The 24,881-nt window shown below is 45.2% G+C and overlaps 1 protein-coding gene across 4 annotated transcripts in view; it reads left to right on the top strand.

Moving 5' to 3' along the window:
• Positions 1-24,881, top strand: part of Scm (Polycomb protein Scm) — a 181,766-nt gene that overhangs the window by 140,798 nt on the left and 16,087 nt on the right. For all 4 annotated transcript variants that reach the window (XM_068366558.1, XM_068366560.1, XM_068366559.1 and 1 more), the window contains exons 11-13: positions 251-430; positions 1,109-1,210; positions 24,344-24,489. In XM_068366558.1, the coding sequence (XP_068222659.1) occupies positions 251-430; positions 1,109-1,210; positions 24,344-24,489 (428 nt within the window). The remainder of the gene's footprint in view (positions 1-250; positions 431-1,108; positions 1,211-24,343; positions 24,490-24,881) is intronic.

Raw genomic sequence — 24,881 nt, 5'->3', positions numbered from 1 at the left:
ATAGTCATAATTACTTTTTTTATTACAAACTGTTACTTGATTTAGTGCAGAGTGTAGCATAAAGTCATTATTATCTTCCCGAGGGCTCGGATAATTCTAAAGCATCTGTGAAGTTGAGGAGCTAAATTTAAATTTCTTTTTGTCATAGAAAGTATAGATATCAAAGTTAATAGAGATATCAAGCAATTTTTGTTAGTTCTTGTTCCAGTAGGTTTTCAATTATTTTTATTTTACTTTTCCACTCCTTTAGTCACAGTTGATGGGGAAACTGAAACACACAGAATGCCACCTCTTGAGAAAGTTGAAGATTTTTGGACGTCGCTAGAAAACTTATTTGAGGATCTAATGACGTGTGAAAATTTTTACACTCAACAGCCGATATCACAATGTACAAAATGTGCACGTCAAAGTCCAGCACAGTTCAAAAGAGGTAAGTCCTTTTTGTTATGTATCATGGGTATTAAAATGTCTTTGATCTTGAAATGGTAATCTCAAGATTAAACGGTTATTGGTGTAGATTTGACAAATTTAGTGAATGTTTCTTCAAGATAAATTGATTAAGCTACTTGTTTACTTTAAAATAGGGTATTCCATGGAAAGTATAACCCATGGCTACCCCTTAGCATTTATGTTCAATGCTGTTTCCCTCATTTGTTAATTTCAAGTAAATTTCTCTTTCTTTATTCATCTTTGTTGTGTAGTAGATGTTTTGATTTTATTTTGATATCTCTACATGTATTGCATAGACTTAACTCGTTCTTTTTGGTTTTGAATTTAACAAAACAATTTCATCTTTGATAGATTACTAGCCATAGTAGATTTAGTTCAGCCCAAGAGGGAAGAGAGGGAAGGACTTTCAAAATTGGTCATCAATTATCTGCCGACCAATCATTCAGAATTCTTGGTTTAGGTTCTGTGAAAGGTGGGGTTGGAGCTATAGTGGACATGGTAAGACGATAGAGGGTTTGCACCTTATGAATTGCAAAGGAAACTAGCAATGGAGACCATGATGGTTTTTTTTTTATGTCTGTGGTAGACAGTTCTTTCATTAGTTTGAGTTGTTTGAAAGTAAACTGCTATTCACTCATGTTTTTTGTTATTTTATCAGATCAAGAAGCAGCTCAGGTTAGTGTTAGTATGAAGAGAGATGCACCTAGTGATGTTGGAGACATCCTCAATCCTGCAAAAATTGCAAAAAGGGTTTTACAAGGTAAATATTTTTATATTTAAAACCCAACTTTAAATTTTAGTATATAATCTGTAGAATATTGAATGCTCATTTTTGATAAAATATAACATAGGCATGCTAGTTTGATACATAGTGCCATATCATTTCAAATAATCTTACCCAGAATTTATAGTGTTTACCTATTTGGAAGCAGCTTCCTTGATAATTACATGTATACTGTACTGTATATTACTGTAGAATAACATAATATTATCCTGTATTATACAAATAATATTAGTAAAAGAGTAATGAAGAAACAAACATACACAATAACTGCATCACTAACACTTTACTATTTGGCTCTCATATCATATAATACTCATACATATAAAGATATTACCAATAAAAATGATTAAAAGAGGGTCTAAAATTTGATACAGTTCTATATATGAATGTGATATTTTATAATGTAAAATGCAGGATAGAATTATTATAATATTTAATAAGAAATATGGAAAAATTCTGTGTGCATGCATGCTTCAAAGCATTAATAAATGTCAGTGACATATTAATGATGGTACATCAATTCTCTACTTGTCACAAATAGCCCTAGCTCCTGAAGTTGTGGTGGCACTTGTTAGATGTAACTCTTTTGCTAGTAAATGTAGTGGACGTTGCAGTGGTAGAATTCGTAATATTCCATGCAAAGGAGTGCCTCAATTTGATAATTTCTGAACATGAAATGGATTAGGAGCTGTATCTAAGAGAAGAGGGGTGTGCCTAAAAAAACGTATAATAGTGTTTTAGTTATTCTTGGTCACATACACTGGACCGTGATTCCCGTGATCCCTCGGGGAGTCGGAAGCAATCAGCTGCCCCCCCCCCCCCCCCCAGGTTCCTGTTCAGACGAGATCTACTCTTCCCTTCTCATTCCGTTGGCCCTGCCTATAAGCTTCACAGTCGGCGCCATTCAGACACATCCCTACCGGCCTAAAGTCTCCTCCAGTGGACGTTGTTTGCCGGTCGGGTCCGGCCCCCGGGAATGTTCTGCTACTTCCGGGAATGTTCTGCTACTCCCGGGAGTGTTCTGCTACTCCCTCCTGACTGCTGCCACGAAAGTTTTTGCCTCGCAGAGAGCCCAGTGTTTGCAGGGACGCTTCGGAAGGGGACTCCTCCATACGAGGGTAAGACCTCCCATCCCTGGACGAGGCTTCTGCGCTCAAGAGGGTCGTCAGCTTGACACAGTGGTACGACATCCCCAACCCACTTCCTTCAATTGTTCCAGAGAGCATCGTGCAGGTTTAAATCTTGTATGGTGCCCAAGTAGAAATTCCCAACGGTTGCATAGTTTCAGCAAGCTCCTTTTGCTACCGACGACTCGTCAAAGGCGTTTCTACGCCCTGGAAGGCCTCCTGTCGGGACACTGGTTAGTGGAGGACAATCTTGCAGCATTCGCCATGTGTGTTTCGGAAGACAAGATGTTCAGCGGAGGGATAAACTTCCCACTAGAAGACACCACTTCTGTGGAGGCCTCGGCCTGGTCAGCCTCCCAAGTTGCCTCCTGGCTGGATATTGGACAGCAGTGGTGTCCTCATTTACCATGGAGCACTTAACCTCTGATGCCGAAAGGGAACTATTCCGAGAATTTGAGCTGTTGGGGGGTTAGAGCAGACACCGTCCTGTCTCGACTGCCCAAGAGATGCCAGACAGGGAGGCATGGCTTCTCAGGAACTCATTGGTCACACGGGAGTCCCTCTTCCCAAGACACCTAGTGGAAGAGACCATCGAGAAGTGGTACAAGGCCATTCAGGATGTGATGCTCCACAGGGCCTCATCGAGAATGCAAGCTTCCTATCGTCTCAGGGATCCTCGTCCGAGAACGGCTCACCTCCCTGAACCAGAACACCTGCCCTTGGGTGGGGGAGGCCTCGTCATTTTGGAGAAATTGGGCCGATTTCGGTGAGGAACCTCGGACAGTGCAGGTCTTGAGGAAGGGCTATCATATCTCCTTCCAGGACGACCTTCCTCCCCTCATCTAGGGCCGGAACGCCCCTTCTGTTCAATCCTAGGACCCACTTTGGAAATGGGTTCTGGAAGTGGCGGTGGAAGAAATACTACGGAAAGGGGCTATCCAGAGGGGAGACAAGGGATCACTGAGGTTTTTTTTGAGTCGCCTCTTCCTTGTTGAGAAGGCCACTGGCGGGTGGAGACAAGTCATAGACCTGTTTGTGCTCAAGAGTTCCTTCAAGATGGAGACCCCCAGGACAGTCCTGGGAGCTGTCAGGGAAGGGGACTACATGGTGTTCCTGGACCTGAGGAATGCATATTTCCAAATCCCAGTACACCCGTCCAGCTGGAAGTTCCCCCAGGTCAAATGGGGGAAGGAAGTCCCCCAGTTTCAAACCCTATACTTTAGGTTGCCCAAGTCTCCGCAGGTGTTCACCAAGGTCTTTGCCCTGGTCTCACTGTGGGCCTATAGGAAGTGGATCAGACTCCTGTGGTACCTGTACAACTGGCTGTTGCGTTCCTCCTGAAGGAAAGTTTTGCTGAACCAGAGGGATGAACTTCTGGGTTTTTGCAAGCAACTAGGTATTGCAATCAACTGGGAGAAGTCCCAAATGTCCCCAGTGATAAAGGTAGTGTACCTGGGAATGGAAATCAGTACGACGGTAGCCAGGGCCTTCCCGGCGAAGAAGAGGCTCAACAGGCTAGGTGTAGTCGCTCGCCAGTTCCTTCCAAGAACACAGGCTTCCCTCGTGGACTGGCAGTGCCTTGTGGGACACCTCACCTGGTGTCCTTGGAGAAGTTGTTACCCCAATGAGGGATCAAGTTATGGCTGGTCCAGTGGGATGTCTGCAATAGGATGGTTCTCTTGGAGGAGGAAGCCCTCGGCAAGTTTCTCCCCTCCAAGTCGGCCAGGGAGGCACTCCAGTGCTGGACGGACCGGAGGAACACACTGAAGGGTGTCTCAATATGAGATCCTCTTCCAAAACTCCTGTTGTTCATGAACATATCCAAGGAGGGAGGGGGCTCACCTACTCAGAGAATACCGATCAGGAATTTGGACCCCTGAGGAGAAGGCTCCTTGGGCTGTCCAGGAGGCACTCCAGGTCCTAGAAGTTCTGATCTTGGGGAGGGCAGTAGTCCTAATGTGCGAGGCCTTAGTGGCAGCTTACATGAAGAAACAGGGGGACCTCAGATCTTGGTCTCTCTTCAGACTGACGGAAGAAATCCTGGAGTGGGTCGCAAACATGGGGACGTCTTTGATGGCAAGGTTCATCCCGGGAAGAAGAAACGTACTAGCAGACAGTCTTGGCAGGAAGGGCCAGGTGATCTGTATGGAGTGGTTCCTCGATCCGGTCATTACAAAACAGTTGGGCTGCAGAACCTCATACCTACACAGGTGGAAGTTATCAAGCATCTCCTGAGGAGAGAGGGCTTTTCCTCGAGGGTAGCCACTCAAATTACAGGTTATCCGAGTTTATCTACGGCCATTTACCAAGAAAATTGGCGTTGTTTGGCAGATAGTGCAAACGGAGGAAGATAAAGCCCCTGAAGGCATCGGTCCCTCAGGTAGCCGATTTCCTCCTGCAACTCAGGATGGATGTTAGGCTATCTATCCCATCGGTGAATGGATTCCGGGAAGCCTTGTGACAGATGTTCCTGCTAAAAGAGACCAACCTAAGCTCCTCTAGACTACTTTCCATGCTCCTGAAGCGCTGCAAGCAGTCATGTCCCCCTCAGCCCCTTTTGAGTCCCTGAGTGGGATGTGGCCAGAGTGTTGGACTCCTGGAAGAGGCCCCCGTCGAATGCCTCAAAAACGTTCTAGACAGGGAACTGATGTTGAAGACAGTCTGACTTCTTGCCTAGGCTTTGGGCAAAAGGGTCAGATTTTTTCCCTCTACAGCAAAAACTCGGAACCCTGTGATGGCAGACCCCAGGCTTGGAGAGTTTTAGATCCAGGCCATCTCAAAATTCAGGGATGCCAGGGACCTTCTCTGTCCTGTCAGGGCCTTGAGAAAATACCTGTTGGACAACGAGACTACGCCCTACCATCAAGAACTTCATTTCCACGTGAAGGGTCAAGAAGCCAGTCGAAGAACACTATCTTGTTTTAGCTATGGGAAATGATCATGAGGGCCTATCAATTGGTGGGTGCGAGATCAGGGGCATCGGAAAGTCCTTGTCATTCTTCAGGAATATGGCTGTCCGTCAGGTCTTGTAGGTAGATGCTCGGAAGAGACAGTCCACATTTATGACTTGCTATCTGAGAGACTGCTCGGTCAAGTCCCTGGATACATTCAAGATTGGCTCGGTCAAGTTCCTGGATACATTCAAGATTTGCTCGGTCGTGGGATTAAGGCTGAGTATGATCATACCCTGTGCTGAATGGTATAGTGTGGTCGTGTTCCTTCCATATCCCCTATCCCCACTTCACGAGCGAGTTATGAGTATCAGACGAAGATTCAACCAGCATGGGTAACTGTGATCCTTTGGTTGACTTTCCCAGTTTGGGTTCTGCCATGTCTTTTGGTTGGGTTTTTGGTTGAGCACGTATCCGGATGGCCTCTTTCCCCAGCCCCTTTCTGCGTCTCACCTGTGCTATCTTTCCCCTCATCTTGATAATGTATCTCTTTTAGATGTTTTTCGTGGAAGTATATTACATCGTAACAACGGACAAATTCTTGGTAATTTGTGCCCTAGCTATATTTACCACAAACCACATTCATTTTCCTTATCCGCAATCCCCACATCACAAGCGAGTTCTGAGTATCAGACAAAGGTTCAACCATCGTGGTCAAGTGTGATCCTTTGGTTGACCTTCCCTGTTTGGGTTCGGTCATGTCTTTTGGTTGGGTTTTTGGTTGAGCGCGTGTCCAGATGGCCTCTTTCCCCAGCCCCTTTCTGTCTCAGTCTCCTGTGCTATCTTTCCCCTTATCTTAAGTATGCATCTCCTATAGATGTTGTTCGAGGAAGTATATTGCATCGTCACAACTGACAAATTCTTGGTAATTTGTATCCTAGCTATATTTACCACAAACAACATTCGTTTTACTGGCCTCCCTGCCTTCCCCGCGAGATCACACAGGTGGGGTTGGTTAGGTTTGTCCTGGCAGGACTGTAATGGAGTTCATTGGCAAGATCACAACCCGAGCTGACCTTCAGTCATCCCTGACTGTGGGGAGTTGGCGGGAGGCCTATCCAGAATTTTCTGGTTTTCTGGTCGGAGCTCGGAAGATTCCAGGACTCTCCTTTAGATGTGGTTCGTGGTAAGTATAGCTAGGAAAAATACAAATTACTAAGAATTTGTCATATTTGGCCTTACCATTTATACTTAATTGTCTAGCATGATCCTTTAGCAAGTTCTATACAGAATAATCATCAAATGTAATGCATGCCTCTCTGTATCTGAATGACTTAATTTAATCATATCTACTAAAGATTCTGCAAGCTCTTTACAGCACCCTAACCTCGGAAGTAGGCTTGAGTTATACACTAAGGAGAGAAGGGAGACAGCCGAGAGAGAGAGAGAGAGAGATAGCTCTCACGATCTGTGAGTCGATGCAAATAGCGCTCTCTCCTCGGTTAGTCATGGATGGCCACCAGCCCACCAGTCGAGCCGGACTGAGTGTGAACCTTGCTACGTAAAGCGTATCCCGCTATTCCCGGAATTCCATCTTTGATATTTTTCCGCCCCGTGAGGGCCTGGATGACTTGAAATCGTATCCACGAGATAGTTACTATGTTTCTTTGATCGGATTCAGATAAAATTTTTTACACTGTTCTGATCCCGTAGGTTGATTTCTTATATTACAGGATATTTGTGGTATGTTTGTTCCGGAGAGAGTTACAGACGGAGATTTGTAGTTCTTGAGTTTATATTGTTACGGGCCGGATTTACATCAGTGGGAATTCATACTTCCAACCAAGTATTCCGGGAACAGTATTGGTGTCTCTAATTCTGGTTTCCTTGTATCTCCTTGTCCCAATCTTTATTCGTCTATAAGTACATCCTACTCCGGTAGGGGTATGGAAGGTTGAGAGAAGTTTCATAGTGGAATTTTTCTCTCTGGAGAGGGCGGACTGGTCCAAGATTAATCTAGCCGCCATTTCTACCGGTTTCAAACCTTTGTGTGGCAATACTTTGGTTGACAGGAGATGGTGGAAGAAGGAAAACAGAATATTAGGGTTCTGTTGTAAAACGGTAAGAAAGACTATGACTCCACTGTGCTAACCACAGTGGATTTAACTTAACTATATTTATCACCGGTTTTTCCGGCGAAATCAAGTTTGATACCCATGTATCAAATTGACTTACAGGTGGTACGTTGTCAGGAGACAACATGCACTGCTGTGCTGCAGCAGTCGTGCGGGCATGAGGTCTACCGATCTCATGGCGGGTGCCATGCTCAGTGGCCTCTAAGGTAAAACGTATGAGGGCGGCCCTACCCGAAGAGGGCAAGCCTTTTAGGCGACCCAAACCACTCCCAACCAGACCATCATCAGCTTATAAGCTACTGACGGACTCGGCAGGGTCTAATCCTCCACACCAGGGGTCAAGAGCAAGAAGCTCAAAGGGGCAGACGCCGGAACTTGATTTCGGTCCGGTGGCCTTCTCGAGCCAGCTCATGGAGAGGTTGCATAGTTTAGTCCAGTCCCAGTTTGGTCCAATTGCTGATCGTCTGCTGTCTATGGACGGTTTGGGCCAGGGACTGCAAAATCAGGAAAATATGATAGAAAATCATTGCGGTCTGGACTACCACAACAACGGTAGTTTGTGGTTCCAGATGTGTCAAAAGCTCCTGGAGATTGTTTAGAACGGCCCGTGGCACTTGGCTCTTCATGCCCTGTTCTCAGGGGGCATGTTGACAATAGCAGGAGGTGGTCCCCGTCTGGTAGAAGATTTTGAATGATATCCGCCAGGTTTACAACTCATCTTCCCTTGATATGAGCGCCGAGCAAGATCGGTCCGACAGTCCGGACTTTAAATGAGTGGGACTGTGTCAATACCAAGTTATCCCCTCATAAGAATACATACACTATGTTCGAGGTGGACGGGCAAACCCCGACACCATGTACCACCAAGGTAATAGGCCTTACCTTACAGGTGGATATGGAAGGCAAGCCTACGCCGCAACTACGGAAGACGAAACTAACTTCCATGTTGTTCCCAGGAGGCCAAGAATGCTGGATCGATGCACCAGCCACTTTCACGGCAGGGTCATTGTACTGTACTAGGACTGTGCCACCACACAGTTTAGTGAACGCCTCCCTGGACTTCCAGACACTCTGGTTAAGATATAATACGGTGCAAGAACCAGGCTGGGTAGATCTATCAACTCGGCCACGATGACGGAGATGACTTTGTTAGTCTACGAGAGGAGCCACTTTTTTAAGATCCTGACAAAGTCTTTGCCTCACGCACTATAGTGTGATACATATGACTTTGTAGTGGTCCGTCACCCTTGCCGGAAGCTCGTCTTACTTGAGGACTCATTTAGGCATGAGCCTAACAGGTTATTTAAGGCCTCGATCTGGGGAGCTGGCTTCTTCCCTGAGGACGTGGTACATAGCGTCCTCGGAGAAGCAGCCGGAGTCAACCAAAGCCTCAGAGTCCGGTGGGGTCTAATTCCAAAAGAAAATTCGAGCCCACCGGACCGCAATCGCAAGGCAGGAGATGACCAAGGAAGTTTCAGTCCTTCCAAAGGCCACAGGCTCAGGATGTGCTACAGGCAATGCCAGTATCCCAGGTGAGCCAGCTTTCCACCTTAAGAACCCAGCCACAAAATCAATATGTGTGGGTAAGCCAACCACCTCAACAACCGATAGTCACTACTCCGTTTATTGCGTCTCTGGCGTATCATCCTTCCTTCGAAACATAGGGAGTGTTTCACGGATATAATATGCATGCGAGAGGTAATAGAGCTAGGGGAGCCTTCCTGCATAGGGAACTCCCCAAGTAGGAGGAAGGCTGTACCTCTTTCGGAGCCGTTGGGCGTTCAGCAATTGGCATACAATGTCATAATGAAAGTTCTGGGGTGGAGATGGATGAAAAAAGCCCCCTCCACCAACCAGTTTTTATCAGATTCCAACGGCAGACTTAACGCTTTACACAGGAGATCTGAAGAAAGCAATAAAAGAGGTAATATGCTTAAAAATTTCAAGCACGTTTGTTCAGAGTGCCTAAGAAAAACTCAAACGAAGAGTAACAAACTCAGACAAACGAAGAGTAACCTAGATATGTCCTATTTGAATACATATATTCAATGCGACTAGTTCCATATGATGACCGTCTCACAGGTGAGGACCTTATGTCCCCGTGGGGCCGTTACCACCTCTATAGATCTTACAGGCGTTTATTTTCATGTTCCGATAGCATGGCTTTTTCATTCTTTCCTAGGATTCAAGCTAGGCAAACGGGCTTACACCTTCAAGGTGATGCCATTTGGACTCAGCATAGCGACCAAGTTATTCACTAAGTTGGAGGAGACAGTAGTCGAAAAGATGAGGACTCAAGGAATACAGTCGGCCTACCTAGACGGATGGTTTATCTGGGCCAACAGCGTCAAGGAATGGCACAAGGCGTCGGGCAATGTAATAAAATTTCTGGAATACTTAGGTTTCCAAATAAATTTCAAAATGTCCCGTCTTTCTCCAGCAACGTGCTTCCAGTGGTTAGGTCTTTAATGGATCCTGACCACACACAAGCAGTCTTTCCACCACAGAAGGGGATAGAGATAGTTAGAAACACAAGAGGATCTCTCAAGGACGAACTAACGACCCGGAGAAACCAAGGAAGAATCCTAGGTTTACTCCAGTGTCCCTCTGTAACAGACACATTATGTGTTGAGGTGGTTTGGCCATGTTGAGAGAATGGAAAATGGCTGTCTGCTAAAGAAGGTGATGAATGCAAGAGTTGATGGGAGAAGTACAAGAGGAAGGCCAAGGTTTGGGTGGATGGATGGAGTGATGGAAGCTCTGGGTGATAGGAGGATAGATGTGAGAGAGGCAAGAGAGCATGCTAGAAATAGGAATGAATGGCGAGCGATTGTGACGCAGTTCCGGTAGGCCCTGCTGCTTCCTCCGGTGCCTTGGTTGACCGCGGAGGTAGCAGCAGTAGGGAATTTAGCGTTGTGAAGCTTCATCTGTGGTGGATAATGGGGGAGGGTGGGCTGTGGCACCCTAGCAGTACCAGCCAAACTCGGTTGAGTCCCTTGTCAGGCTGGGAGGAACGTAGAGAGGAGAGGTCCCCTTTTTTTGTTACATTTGTTTGATGTCGGTTACCCCCCAAATTTGGGGGAAGTGCCTTGGTACTACTACTACTACTACTACTACTACTACTACTACTACTACTACTACTACTACTACTACTACTAGATAAGCTACAACCCTAATTAGAAAAGCAAGATGCTATAAGCTCAAGGGCTAAAACAGGAAAAATAGCCCAGTGAGGAAAGCAAATAAGGAGATAAGTAAACAATATACAGTAAAAAGTAATGAAATATTAAAATAAAATGTTTTAACAACATCAACATTATAACAGATATTTGATATATAAACTATAAAAGGACTTATGTAAGCCTGTTCAACATGAAAACATTAGCTGCGAGTTTGAACTTATGAAGTTCCACTGATTCAACTACCCGATTAGGAAGATCATTCCACAACTTGCTCACAGCTGGAATAAAACATCTAGAGTACTGTGTAGTATTGAGGCTCATGGTGGAGGCCTGACTATGAGAATTAACTGCATACCTAGTATTACGAACAAGAGGGAACTGTCCGGGAAGATCTGAATGTTAAGGATGGTCAGAATTATAAAAAATCTTATGCAACATGCACAATGAACTAATTGAACAATGGTTCCAGAGATTAATATCTAGATCAGGAATAAAAAATTTAATAGACTGTAAGTTCCTCTCTAACAAATTAAGATGAGAATCAGCAGCTGAAGACCAGACAAGAGAACTATACTCGAAACAAGGTAAAATGAAAGAATTGAAACACTTCTTCAGAATAGATTGATCACCAAAAATCTTGAAAGAATTTCTCAGTAAGCCATTTTTTTGTGCAGTTGAAGAAGACACAGACCTAATATTTTTCTCGAGTAAATTTGCTGTCGAGAATCACACCTAAAATTTTCAGTCATACAAAGTTGAAGAAACATTATCAATGCTGAGATCCGGATGTTGAGGAGCTATGGTCCTTGACCTACTTACAATCATACTTTGAGTTTTGTTGGGATTCAACTTCATAAGCCATAATTTGCACCATGCACTAATTTTAGCTAGATCTCTACTAAGGGATTCAGCAACCCCAGATCTACATTTAGGAGATGGAATTGATGCAAAGAGAGTAGCATCATCTGCATATGCAACAAGTTGTTTTCTAGACCAAACCACATGTCATGTGTATATAGTATGAAAAGTAATGGGCCAAGAACACTACCCTGTGGAACACCAGATATCACACTCCTATACTTGCTATGGTGCCCATCAACAACTCTGCGATCTATTACTTAAAAATTCAATAATTATGCTAAGAAAAGACCCAACCAATCCCAGCTGTTTGAGTTTGAAGACAAGGGCATCATGATTAAGACGATCAAAGGGAGCACTAAAATCAAGGCCAATCATGTGAAATTCCTGACCAAAATCCAGGGCTTTCATACAGCATTGGAGATTGTAAGAAGGGCATCATATGCGCCAATCCTTTACGAAAACCAAATTGCAAACTTGGAAACGGATGATTACCTTCAGCAAACCTATTAAGACGTTTTGCCAAAAGACATTCCAAAACTTAAGGTAATATGGGAGTAAAGGAAATTGGGCGGTAATCAGTTGGACTTGAACTACCACAAACACATTTATAGTGGATTATCATTACCAACTCTCCAACAAGTGCTAAAAAGCTCCTCTTCTTGCTAACTTGCCCAAAATAACCGATAACTTTGGAGCGAAGAGATCTGCAGTCTTTATAAAAAACAAAGGAAAAATAGCGTTTGGATCTACACCTCCATAAGCATCAAGGTCCATCAACAGAGCTTTAATTTCACGAGATCGACTGATGCCTAAGAAAAGTAATTGTTGACTATTGAAATGTTCAAGAAATTGAAAAATAGAATATAAACATTCTTTAATAAACCACAATAATGAAAAATGAATGGTTCCAACACGGAGTACTTACCTCGAACTACTTTCTTAGGAGTATCTGAGATCTCCTTCCTAACCGACCAAGAATTTTGCGCAGTTCCCCCATCTCTGTTTTCCCTTGTCGGGTCCCTCCGTGGCGGATGGATACGTGCCCTGAGGCAACCCGGGGTCAGCGCGCGTGGGTGCGCTACTGGGTCTTTGTTGCCAGTAAGCATCTGGTCGCGGCGTAGATAACATCTCGCCGCTCTCTCACATCCCGTCCGACCCACCATTGTGTTCCACGTGTTCCCTTTGTGTTTTCCCGTTCATATCCCTTCCTTGTGTTACTTGTGTTGCTTGTGATTTCCCTTATGGAATCCCAACATCGTTGTCCCGGGCCCAAGGCCGGTAAGTCATGTGGGGCATGGCTCTCTAAGTTGAATATCAATCCTCACACTTTGTGCTCCACGTGTCGGGGCAGAGTGTGCTCGCATTCTTCCACGTGTCCGGAGTGTGCGTCCTGGCCGAAACTTCAGTGGACATTATTCGGTACGAAGAAGAAGGCCTCGAAGCGGTCGCCGAGGAAAACTGGTCTCGGTTCGCCGTTAACGTCTCCTTCAGCTCCTTCGGAGAGTGGTTCCTCTTCCCCTTCCCCTACCCAGAGTAGGAGACGAGGTAAGTCCGTTGCGGGGAAACAGCCCATTGCTGTTCCTCATGAATCTGATTTTAATAAATCTAATTGCATTGTGCCTACGCAGACGAGTGTGGAGTCTGCTGTTGTGACGGAAGTGCTTTCTGTAGACGAGGTTCTGGTGCCCGCAGGACCCGTCCCGAGTGAGGACCCGGTGTGGGGGAGGTCAGGGCCACCAGCTCCTTCCCCCCATCGTGGCAGTGCTTTTCAAGTACAGCGGTTTCAGGAGGCGATCAAGACAGAGAAAGACGAGCCCCGTGCTTTTCAGACCCCGACTCCATTGTGTGGACGGCGCCAAGGACGCCTTTCAGGTCACCTGTGCGGCAAGGAGAAGAGTTTTCTGGCTGGTTTGCCTCACGTGGGTCACTACTCACGCCCCCGGCGCCTTCCATTGCGCTACCGCCTGATTTCATGCAACTCGTCACCCCGGTAGCACAATTGCAAGCCCCCATGTTGGTGGCAAAGGATTCAGAGGACTCGGATAGCTCCTCTTCTTTTTCGTCTTCCTCGGACGTTACCTCGTCCTCCACCTCTTCATTGTCGGAAGACTCAAGTGACCAGGAGATGAGGAAAAAGAAAAAGAAGTCGAAGAGGAAGAAGTTGAGCTCGAACTCGGGGCCCCTCTTGGAAGAAGGCCAAAGTTGCAAAGAGGAAGAGCAAGAAGAGGGCAAAAGTAGGTAAGGTAGTTTTTCCCCCTTGCGGGTCGAACAGCGCTCTTGCCGCTCCAATGCCTGCCTCGGCAGCTGCTGGAGCCGCTTCCGTTCCCTTGCCCGGTGTCTTTTCGGCTCCGTCCACGCTTCGGATGCAGCCGTTGGCACACGCTAACTTTCCCTTGCCCTTGCCCGACAAGTCACCGGCTCCATCCGTTCAGCGGAGGCAGCCGCTGGATCAGCCTGGCAGCATTGTTCCCACACCCAAAGTCTCACTGGCTCCATCCAAGCATCGGATGCAGCCGCTGGCACAGCAGGGCAGTCACTCTCCACGGATTCCTCCGGGAGGGGGTAGACCCATTACGGCTACCTCCTCCTCGAGGGCTCCATCCATGATGGAGGCAGCCGCTCCATCGAGCCGGCCGGATGTCAGGGATATGGACGCCCCCACGGATCCATCCGTGATCGAGAATACAGCCGACACGGAGGATCAAGTGGTAGAGGGCTTAGTAGATGCGGGAGAATATTCGCCTGACGAAGTATCCTCTTACAGGAAAGTATTGGCACTGATTCAGCACCACCACAGGTTAGATGAGCCCAAACTGTCCTCAGAGCAGGCCTAGCTTTCGGTAGGATGGTGGACAACCCGGTACTGCAGAAACCATCCTTGACCCTACCGGTGGCTCGTGACGTGTCCCTGGGCATGGACCACGTCGACCGCTTTGTCTCGGGGCACAAGAACTCCCTCAGGGCCCAACGGTCCTTCAAGCTCCTGCCTTGACTGACGACCCAGAAGAAGTTTTATGTGCCAGACGGGCTGCCTGCGGGGCCTCGGACCATGGAAGAAGCCATTTCGGCTCTGAGCCAAGGCAGTGGAGATGACAGGATCCTTACTGCCACAGTGGTCTTCTCTCAGGCGGAGGCCACTATGATGGAGGACACGTCTCAGGACATCATCAATGTGGCCTAATGGTTGGACTGGTGGGCATGCACCTTAGCAGGTTTTCAATTCTCCAACGATCTCTCGGTGCCGGAGAATCAAGCTCTATTGCATGAGCTCATGCGTTCGGGGGGCAGAGCCATTAAGTTCCTAATGTTCCAGTCATTGACTCACAGCAAACGATCTTAAGAAGGAGAGATACAGTGCTTAACAGGCTCCCCCGTAGACTCCCTGAATGTGAGGCCAAATTCCTGAGGAATGCTCCGGTGTGGGGTGAGACCCTGTTCCCCTACAGACGGTAGCAGAAACCATGGAAAGAGTGGGGAAACTGAAAGACTCGGCTGAGCCCAGGCAGCCAGCAGCAAGACGCCCTCCACATAGAAGACCATCTGTGGACGGGGCCTACCCGCCTACGCCTCCAGCCAGACAGGAGGCCCCCTCCCCTTCCTGGCATCAGTCCTTGCGGCCCTCCCGCAGAGGTGGTGCCCCAGCCCAGGCCTCCTTTAGACAAAATTACTAGGGCTCGAGACGAGGCCGCTCAAACCGTCTCCTCAGAAGCAGATAGGTAGAGAGGCCCCCTACACCTTCCCACGCCACAGGTGGGGGATGCCTCAAATCCCATTGGCAAGTATGGCAAGACAACGGTGCGGACCCATGGACCGTGGCAGTCCTCAGGGAGGGATACAGGATTCCCTTCCTGACAGAGCCTCCCCCTCTGATTCCCGAACATCGGGCGGAGTGGCTGGCCCCCAAGGATCACATGAAGAGAGCAGCCTTGCAGGAGGAGGTGTCGGCCATGATGGACAAGGAGCACTGCAACCCGTCGGGGAATCGTCCCCGGGGTTCTAGAGTAGGCTCTTCCTGGTGGAGAAAGCTACGGGGAGTTGGAGGCCAGTCATCGACCTCTTGGCCCTAAACAAGTTCATCAGGAAGACGTCCTTCAAGATGGACACGCCGAAGTCGGTACTGGCTGCCTTGAGGGAAGGGGATTTCATGCTGTCCCTGGACCTCAAGGACGCCTACTTTCAGATCCCCGTACACCCCTCCAACAGGAAGTTCTTCAGGGTGAAGTGGGGAACCCAGTCTCTACAGTTCAGGACCCTCGGCTTCGGCCTGTCAACGGCTCCTCAGGTGTTCACGAGGGCATTCACCGTAGTATCAGTCTGGGCACACAAACAGGGCATCAGGCTGATCAGGTATCTCGATGACTGGTTTCTGCTTTCAGCCTTCAAGGAGCAGGGGGCAAAGCTGTTACAGTTCTCCAGAGAACTGGGGGTTACTATCAATCTAGAGAAGTCCCAGTTGGTCCCCACCACCAGGATGACGTACCTAGGGATGGTCCTTGACTCCCAAGTAGCAAAGGCATTCCCCTCTCAAGAGAAGCTGGACAATCTGGACCATATAATGCCACCATTCCTAGCAAATGCACCAATGAGAGCCAAGGATTGGCAGAGACTCGTGGGCCACCTGGTCTCGCTGGAGAAGCTAGTTCCTCAGAGGAGGCTCAAGTTGAGGCCGGTCCAGTGGAATCTGAAGGACCTCTGGTCACCGGGAGACCCGCTTCATTCCTTACTCATGATTACTCCAGCCACCAGAAACATGCTCCTCTGGTGGTCCGTCAGGGCGAACACCCTACTAGGGGTGCCGTTCGCGTCCGCTCCTCCGGAGATGTTGCTCTTCACGGACGCGTCAAAGGAGGGGTGGGGAGGCCATGTGCTCGAAGAGACAGCAGAGGAAAAGTGGTCCCCGGAGGAGAAGCTCCTCCACATAAACCTGCTCGAGCTCCTGGCGGTTCAAAAGGCCCTCGCAATATTCGCCCATCGCCTACAGGGAAACACAATAGCCCTCATGTACGACAACGCCACCGTGGTGGCATACATAAAGAAACAAGGTGGTTTGAGGTCAAGGGAGCTGTGCGATCTCACGGATCGGATCCTGGGATAGGCCGAGAGGAAACGCATCATTCTCTCAGCCAGGTTCATTCCGGGGAAAAGAAACGTTCTAGACGATGGCCTCAGCAGAGTAGGGCAAGTAGTGGGGTCAGAGTGGTCCCTACACCCACAAGTAGCCCAGAAGGTCCTACAGTTGTGGGGCTCACTGGTGATAGACCTGTTTGCCACAAGGCTCAACTCGCAGCTCCCCGTGTTCTGTTCTCCTGTGCCAGACCTGGCAGCAGCGTTCGAGGACGCCTTTCAGCACTCTTGGGGTGGACTCGACACGTATGCCTTTTCCCCTTTTTGGATTCTCAGGCAGGTGCTCAACAGACTCGGACAATCAAGGGCTACAATGATGACTTTGGTAGCGCCCTGGTGACCGGAGAGGGAGTGGTTTTCCGATCTACAGGACCTGGCCACCCTTCCTCCGTATCCCCTACCAATAAGGGAAGATCTGCTGCACCACCCCCACTTTCGGAGGTTTCACGAAAACCCTCAGTGTCTCCAGCTACACGCATGGAGGCTATCAAGCATCTATTAAGGAAAGAAGGATACTCGGAGAAGACAGCTTCAAGGATGTCAGGGTATCTTCGGAAGTCCTCGATCGTGGTGTACCAGGCCAAGTGGGCCACGTTTGTGAAGTGGTGTGCCACGCAGAATCTGAGGCCTCTGGATGCATCAGTCCACAAGATTGCAGACTTCCTGGTCCACCTGAGGGACGACCTGGGGGTCTCCATTCCAGCCATCAAGGGGGTCCGAGCAGCCCTGGGGCAGGTCTTTCAACTCAGAGGCATTGACCTGGGGGCCTCTCGCCAGATTTCCGTGCTCATCAAAAGTTTCGAGCAGTCTTGTTCCCCCCCCGCCTCTTGGGTCCCGCAGTGGGACGTGGCCAAGGTTCTCAAGGTTCTGACAAGGCCTCCCTTTGAACCCCTCAAGGATATCCTAGATGAAGACCTCACCCTCAAGACAGTGTTCTTGCTGGCTCTGGCCTCAGCCAAGCGCGTGAGTGAGCTCCACGGCTTGTCATTCGAGGTCTCGCACTCACAAGGGTGGAAGGTCCTGTACTTTAAGTTTCTGCCTGAATTTGTGGCCAAAACACAGAACCCGGCCATTGCAGACCCGAGGTTTGAGGGGTTCGCGGTCCCGGCGATCCCTCACTCGGACAACCCGGAAGACTTGCTCCTGTGCCCAGTGAGAACAGTCAAGAAATTTCTTAGCAGGACAGCCAGACTCCGGCCGGGCGTCAAAAGTCTGTTTGTCTCCTCAGGCCCAGTAAAGAAGGCAGTGTCAAAGAACACGATCTGCTTCTGGCTTCGGCAAGTCATCAAGAGAACTTACGCCAGTGAGGGGTTTGCAATCCCGGGTACCCCGCGGCCCCATGATATTAGGGGTCTTAGCACTTCTTTGGCATTTGACAGCAACATGGCAGTAGGCCAAATCATGCGAGCAGGCACATGGTCCAGGCAGTCCACCTTTACGGCCCACTACCTGGAAGACCACAAGGAAGTCCCTGGACGCCTTCTCCATTGGGCCAGTGATTTCCGCCCTGCAACAAGTTTTGGGCTAAAGCCCCGGGTAGCCCGAGGGAAGTAATTGCAAGCGACACAAGTTTCCTCCTTACTCCCCTTTCCTTTTTTACCCTTTGTCCCTTTCCTTCCCTCCCCCCATGTGAGAGATGGATGTTGTGGAAGCCCATGTCCGGATTATGCATAAAGGTGAGTTACACATTCAAGTAGACTTTTGCCTGCTTACCCTGACTCTCCTACCCTGTTCTTTGTGTCGTCTGGACCTAGCTCGTATCTAGGTCCCGTGTCCTGGGATGGTAGTGGTGGGTCTTCCGGCCTGTAAGTCCACCCCCGCCTCCTAAAGTGTAAGTCTCCTAAGAAAGTAGTTCGAGGTAAGTACTCCGTGTTGGAACAAATCACAAATTTTAAGTACCGTATTTCCCGTGTCATAAGACGTACCTTTTTTCATGAAAAATGCCCCCCAAAATCACCCTGCGTCTTAACACTTGAGAAAAAGTTGTATTGGGGAGTTTGACACCGCTCAAACACCAAGTTATTGACATACAAGCACTCAAATTCACGAGAGATCGAATATAAACCTACAATTATCATTCATATGTGATAAATTAATTTATTTTTATATTGCACTTCATTTAATGAAGTACAGTAGCAAATTATTTGTTTGTTTTTGTAATCAGCTGGTGACTCGCCAACCCCCTTCTACAAGCAAACATGCCAACTTGTGGTCTTGTAGCAGACGACACTATGATATATTAGTTGTTTGTGCAGTATATCTTTTTTCTTATATTTTGTAATAAAACATTATATTGATAATGACTTTGTTGCCTGAGTTCCGAAATAATACAAACAGACAGTTCCTGAATATGACCTTGGAAAAATACATCTCACTGTTAGCTGAGTGCAGTATTAACAAGTTAGCAGAAAAGTAACTAGAGCTAGAATCACATAAACAGTAGCAAAAGTACTCCACCTTAAAGAATTTCTAGATTTCTTTAATCAATAATTACATTTTGTGTGAAAATTTTTAGGCTATATTAGGAATTTTGGAAATATTACTAGATTTTTACCTCTTTACTAAAATTTCATGAACCTTTGGCAACACTGCTTTCATGTAAACAACACTTGAAACACCAAACACTATGACTAAACGTGTAGTTGTGGTGGAAACTACGACGGGTTTAGTGGTTTCTTATATGAATATGTAGGCTAATAGAATTGGGATAATTGGCATATAGCTAAATAATATTAACTTGAACATTTCATAATACACCCAAAATAAGGAAAGTTACTGTGTCAGACAACAATTACGCTAGAGTCGCTAACCAGGGATTTCTACCAACTTTTTAAAATCCTCAATTTTTTTTTCTAAAACTGCCTGGCTAATTTAAGGGTGCATCTCACCACTTGTAGCGTCTTATGACATGGAAAATACGGTAATTTGTATTTTTCCTAACAGTACCTACTTCGAACTACTTTCGGGTTATTGCCCACCCATCCTGCCCCGGTTGACTTACAGGAGTTCGAAGTAGAACACATATGCTTACTGGCGACAAAGACTTAGTAGCGCACCCATGCGCGCTGACCCCGGGTTGCCTCGGCACGTATCCATCTGCCATGGAGGGACCCTACAAGGGAAAACGGAGATAGGGGGAACTGCGCAAAATTCTTGTTCGGTTAGGGAGGAGATTCCAGATACTCCTAAGAAAGTAGTTCGAGGTAAGTACTGTTAGGAAAAATACAAATTACTTAAAATTTGTGATATATGAAGGCTTAATAATGAATACAGTATTAAATACTGTATGAAGTTTTGAAAAGGAACTACCTTTAGAGCCCGTGCGCACACTGTTACACACACACACTCGCACAGAGAAAATGTCAACATATTCGCATGGTAACTAATAATAATAGCTAAACAGTAACCATAAATGAACTGTATGAGAACTATGATATCCTGTAACATAATTGGTGCTGATATAATATTCATCATGAAGAGATTTTGAATAAATTAAGAAATTATGTAAAAATAAAATACGGCACTCGTATGTGCGCAGTCTTTCAATACGGTAGATAGACCTTCAGATCAGGTAAACAAAACATTAAGTACAGTAGGGTCCCGAATTATGCGAGAATTTGGTCGATTAATGACCTCGTGGAAATGGAAAATCGCGAATTTCGAAACACACAACTAACAGAAATAATTCCATTGCGGCCATGGCAACCAGCAATTTGCCTATTCAAATGTGTTTACTACCCATTTCCAATACTTTCTTTGTAGTATACTGTATTTCTTTACAATATCAAATTGTTCTTGTAAATAAATAAAACATTTAATATACTTTAAAGTTCTAATAACTTGAAAAATGGTTAAAATTACAACCAGGATAGGTGTAAACACCATATATTTCTCGTTATAACACAACCCAAAATACAGACAAATTTTAATGTTTGTCATATCTATTGTATAATACAACTGGTGAATAGCAAAACCATCACTATAGACTAGCTTGTTGTATGATTGAAAATCCAGAATTATCAAAATAAAGGCGATTTTATATCATGCGTTTCCTAAACACGCTAAAAAGCACAATAGAAAACGACAACCAATGTTTTGTTTACGTTTATCTCTGATCACAACGAAGAAACAGACGCATTTATACATCTGTGTTTTTGAATTGACAGCAATTTTACCAAGTATAGATTATATGTTGAATTTGTTATTACCAATGTTCTAATTATTTTTTATTAGAACTTTCAAATAAATGAAATGAATGCCATTTATGAAATGTTTTTCTTTATGATGCCGCCTGAAACGGAAACCTTCCATTTGTTTACGCTCCATCATCGATCATAATAAACAAACGAATGCATTAAACACACATGATCTAAGTCATAACTAATGATATTACAAACATTTAGTAAACATTATGTTATTACAAATATTTTACTTACCGTATCCATATAAATTCCTAAATTCGTAGCAAAGCTGGAAATTTTTTTTTCCTTATGCGTTTAATCCACAATAGCAAACTGCCGCTAATGACAGAGTGATAACTTACGATAATTCTAAACTGTTACGAAAGATAATTGTCCTTTCCATATCCAAAATACTTTTCCTAACTTCAGTTATAAGTCAACTTGTACCCACCTCAATTATGGATCCATATGCAAAAAATGTAAAAGAAGAAAGTACTAGGCCTATTTTTAAAGCCACCGAACAATTAGGTTACCGCTATAACGTTCGATGAGAGAGAGAGAGAGAGAGAGAGAGAGAGAGAGAGAGAGAGAGAGAGAGAGAGAGAGAGAGAGAGAGAGAGAGAGAGAGAGAGAGGGATGGTTTTAAAGTACTAAACAATAAATATGATAGGTTATAACACATTGGTGTTTATGTAATATTAACTGTATAGATGGTTTGAATAAGTTAAGAAATGGTGTAAACAATTCTTTGTTATTGTATTCGCGCGGAAGCTAGACATCAGCTGATGTGATCACAGCCAAAAGTTAAACAAAAATAAGTTAGCAATACTCGATTTTTAAAACACACCCGAAATTTAACAACATAAGTACATGTTTTATTATAGCGCAATTGACATTTAAAAAGAGTAAAAATTTTCTGGAATAGAATGGTGTTTCCTAAAAAATAGTGGTTTGCGGACGAAATCGGTTACCGTATTTTAAGCTATGATTGAAATGGATGTATACACGGTATAATTTTTTCGTTTTGTATTTAATTGACACTTCAAGAAAACCGATTTTGGTTTCTTCATCTATTTGTACGTATTGTATAACGAGAGAGAGAGAGAGAGAGAGAGAGAGAGAGAGAGAGAGAGAGAGAGAGAGAGAGAGAGAGAGATTATGACGCAGAAGGTTACAGACCTAGAACAGGGGAGGATGAAGGGGGGGGGAGTGATGAGATAGGCTGGGTGGACTCGCAGGGGAGACGGGGGAAGGGGGGATTTGGTTGCCAGTGGCTAAAAATAGATTCTGAAAGACGGTAAAGGGAAAAACGAATCCCATCGAATAAACAGAATAAGGAAAGGGAATAAGATCCAGAGGAATAATAGATATAATGGAATGAAAATGACTAGATGGTGTTAGTTGTGATAAGAATAATTTAGATATTTGAAATAAGAGTGTCTGAGGAGGTATAGAAGGAATTCGTGATAAATATAGAGGAATATCAAAGGATACAGTTAGTTTGCATTAAAGGGTTTGTTATCGTTTATCGGCAGTGAATAGCCTAAACTTCGGTAACGAGTCGTCAATATTTTGTCATATTTTAAACAGTATACATTTGATTAATGTTTGCAAATCAAATGTATACTGTTTAAAATATGACAAAATATTGACGACTCGTTACCGAAGTTTAGGCTATTCACTGCCGATAAACGAACCCAGTCTACTCGTGAAAACCTTGAACGCCCAGAGGGAAAAATAAGGCTTTTAAAAATACTGTACTAAACAAAAATAATGCTTTAATATACCATCATTAACACTACCATTACAATTATCGTAAGGTTGGAGAAAGATAAAGATTGCCGAGAACGTAACCACATTTCTGTTTACATTTTGTCAGCTGGACTCGCACAGTTAACAGTTGATTTCATTGTTGATGTGGAATTTTATCCTTAAATAGGCTATTCATTATGAAATTATGTTAATGAAATGTAATGTTGATATTGTTTTGTAACATTTATTATAAATCACCGTATTTAGGGCTACCAATATACTTAAAAAGACAATAGATTTGATACATTTTGTAGTGCTTGACTCGCGAACTTTGAACAGCCTCGTAGATACAGGAAATTTAATTTTTTTAAACTATCGATCGCGTAATTGAGGAATCGCGTAATTAGAACACGTGTAATTCGGGACCCTACTGTAATTCTTGATGTTTAGAATTCTTCCAAAATGGAAAAAGGGAAAGCTCTAACAGCTTTGCCTCACAAAGCTCTTAAGAACTTTTTTGTGGCCAAAGACACGATGTGGTAATAACCCCGAAGAGTTAAAGCCTATGAGATTCGTCGATGGAAGAGTAGGCAGCCGGCAGTCGTCACCATCTGCGGCAAAGATCCCAGTGGGAAATTGCAACGAGACCTCTTTCGTACCCTGAGGATACGGCGGCGTTGAGTAGGAATTGTAAGCAATCACCTAACTCATGCATCGACAAACTCCGAAGAGCAGGGACGGGTCATGAACGAATCCAGGTTCTGCCGAAGCAATCTCCTGAAGGGGAAACTACACAAATGAAGGTAGTCTCTTCCACGGATGGGAAAGACGACCACCCTCTGTTGCTGCTGTCTGCAAGTCTCCCTGCAAGTGGGGAGATTGGACAGTGACTGGTGGAGGAATTCTACCTTGAAAGGGAAAGTTGCTCAACACATGGTGAAGGTTAACTCTCCCTCAAAAGGGAAAATTATCCAACACCTGGAGGCAAAGCTCCCGGGCAGTTCTGCCTCATCAAGTTGAAGGTCAACACCGATTGTTGCCTGTGAAACGTAGCCAAAACTTGTTTCGTGTTTAACCCCGAAGGATTACACGACAAGTCACTCCGAGGAGTTCTTGTCAGCCACTGTTCTTACCCACCTGCATAAGCTGAGTGAATGTTGGGCAAGCAGCAGAGGGAGAGGCCAAAGACCTCTTGCTACCGTCCTTGCACGGGAACTAGTGAGCTCTAAGGAAGGCAGCTCTAGAAGAAGGGACTTTTTATTAACCTTTAGGCCAGTTGCTCTTGACCGTAAATCGGTTAAAAAGGTTTGACCGGAGAGAAAAGCTTTGTCTTTACTCTGAGCCGAAATAAAAAGTGGCAGTTAGTCGCTAATTCTGATGTGAGCAGGAGGATTAACCTAACCCCCCTCCCTGCTAACTAGCGGTGGGTAGTTATACTCTGACAAAAAACCTCATTAGCTGGTTTCAGCTTCGTCAAAATAATATTCCATAGTAAAGAGTGGAAGGTTTGTATTTTGTGCTGGAACAAGTCTTCTATGTAGTGTAATGACATTTTGCCTCATATCAAAAAGTCTTTCAATGATATTTGGCAACGTTACTGAAAATCTGTTGATCAAAATAAGGAGAAAGAAATACCAAATGTTATACTGCCATGAAATTGTGGTAAAATGCCCAGAAGGTGGGAAACTACCCTTTATTGCCCTAGAATTGGCCACACACACTTAACATGACCATTGCTGTTATGATGTCAGATAATTACCAATAATTCATTCATTGTATGTATTGAAATAGTTTTGTTATAAGAATTGATTTTTTTTTTAATAGATTTAAGATTGAGTATCTCTTCACCCCCTCAGAACCTTGTCCCTCTTCCGTGAGTGAACCGAGTCCAATGTCCCGACCCAGAGGCGATCCAGCAGATTGGACAGTGGAAGAAGTTATCACTCACATTGCTGCTACTGATCCAGCTCTAGCTAATCACGCTGATCTGTTCAGACGACATGTTAGTGGACATTTTGTTGTTGTTTAGGACTTTTTTTTTTTCTTTTTTTTTATAGCTTACTGGCATGCTGGTTTGCTTACGTAGGAGTTATTGATAGTATACATAACTTTATTTTGCTCTGAGCATACTCGCATGGTGGTATTTAGTTTGGTTCCTCCTACTATCAATTTCTCACCATTTTCTTTTATCATAACAACCTGTTTTGCAGATAGATTTGCATTCTTTGATGCTAGTGCTTTTATGTGATATTGGCTGCTTAGATGGTAATGGTTTGATCAAAGGTGGTGGTGTAGACTTTTGCAGCATGTGTCCTTCGTAGGGAGTTACCGCTTTCAGTACTGATAGTGCATCATACTGTAGCTAGTACTAGAAGTTTATTATAGCTTATTTTT

The sequence above is a fragment of the Palaemon carinicauda genome, chromosome 44 (genome assembly GCF_036898095.1).
Source record: "Palaemon carinicauda isolate YSFRI2023 chromosome 44, ASM3689809v2, whole genome shotgun sequence".
In the NCBI taxonomy this organism is placed as follows: Eukaryota; Metazoa; Arthropoda; class Malacostraca; order Decapoda; family Palaemonidae; genus Palaemon; species Palaemon carinicauda.
Note: the sequence above shows the minus strand (reverse complement) of the source record. Positions and strands in the feature narration are given on the sequence as shown.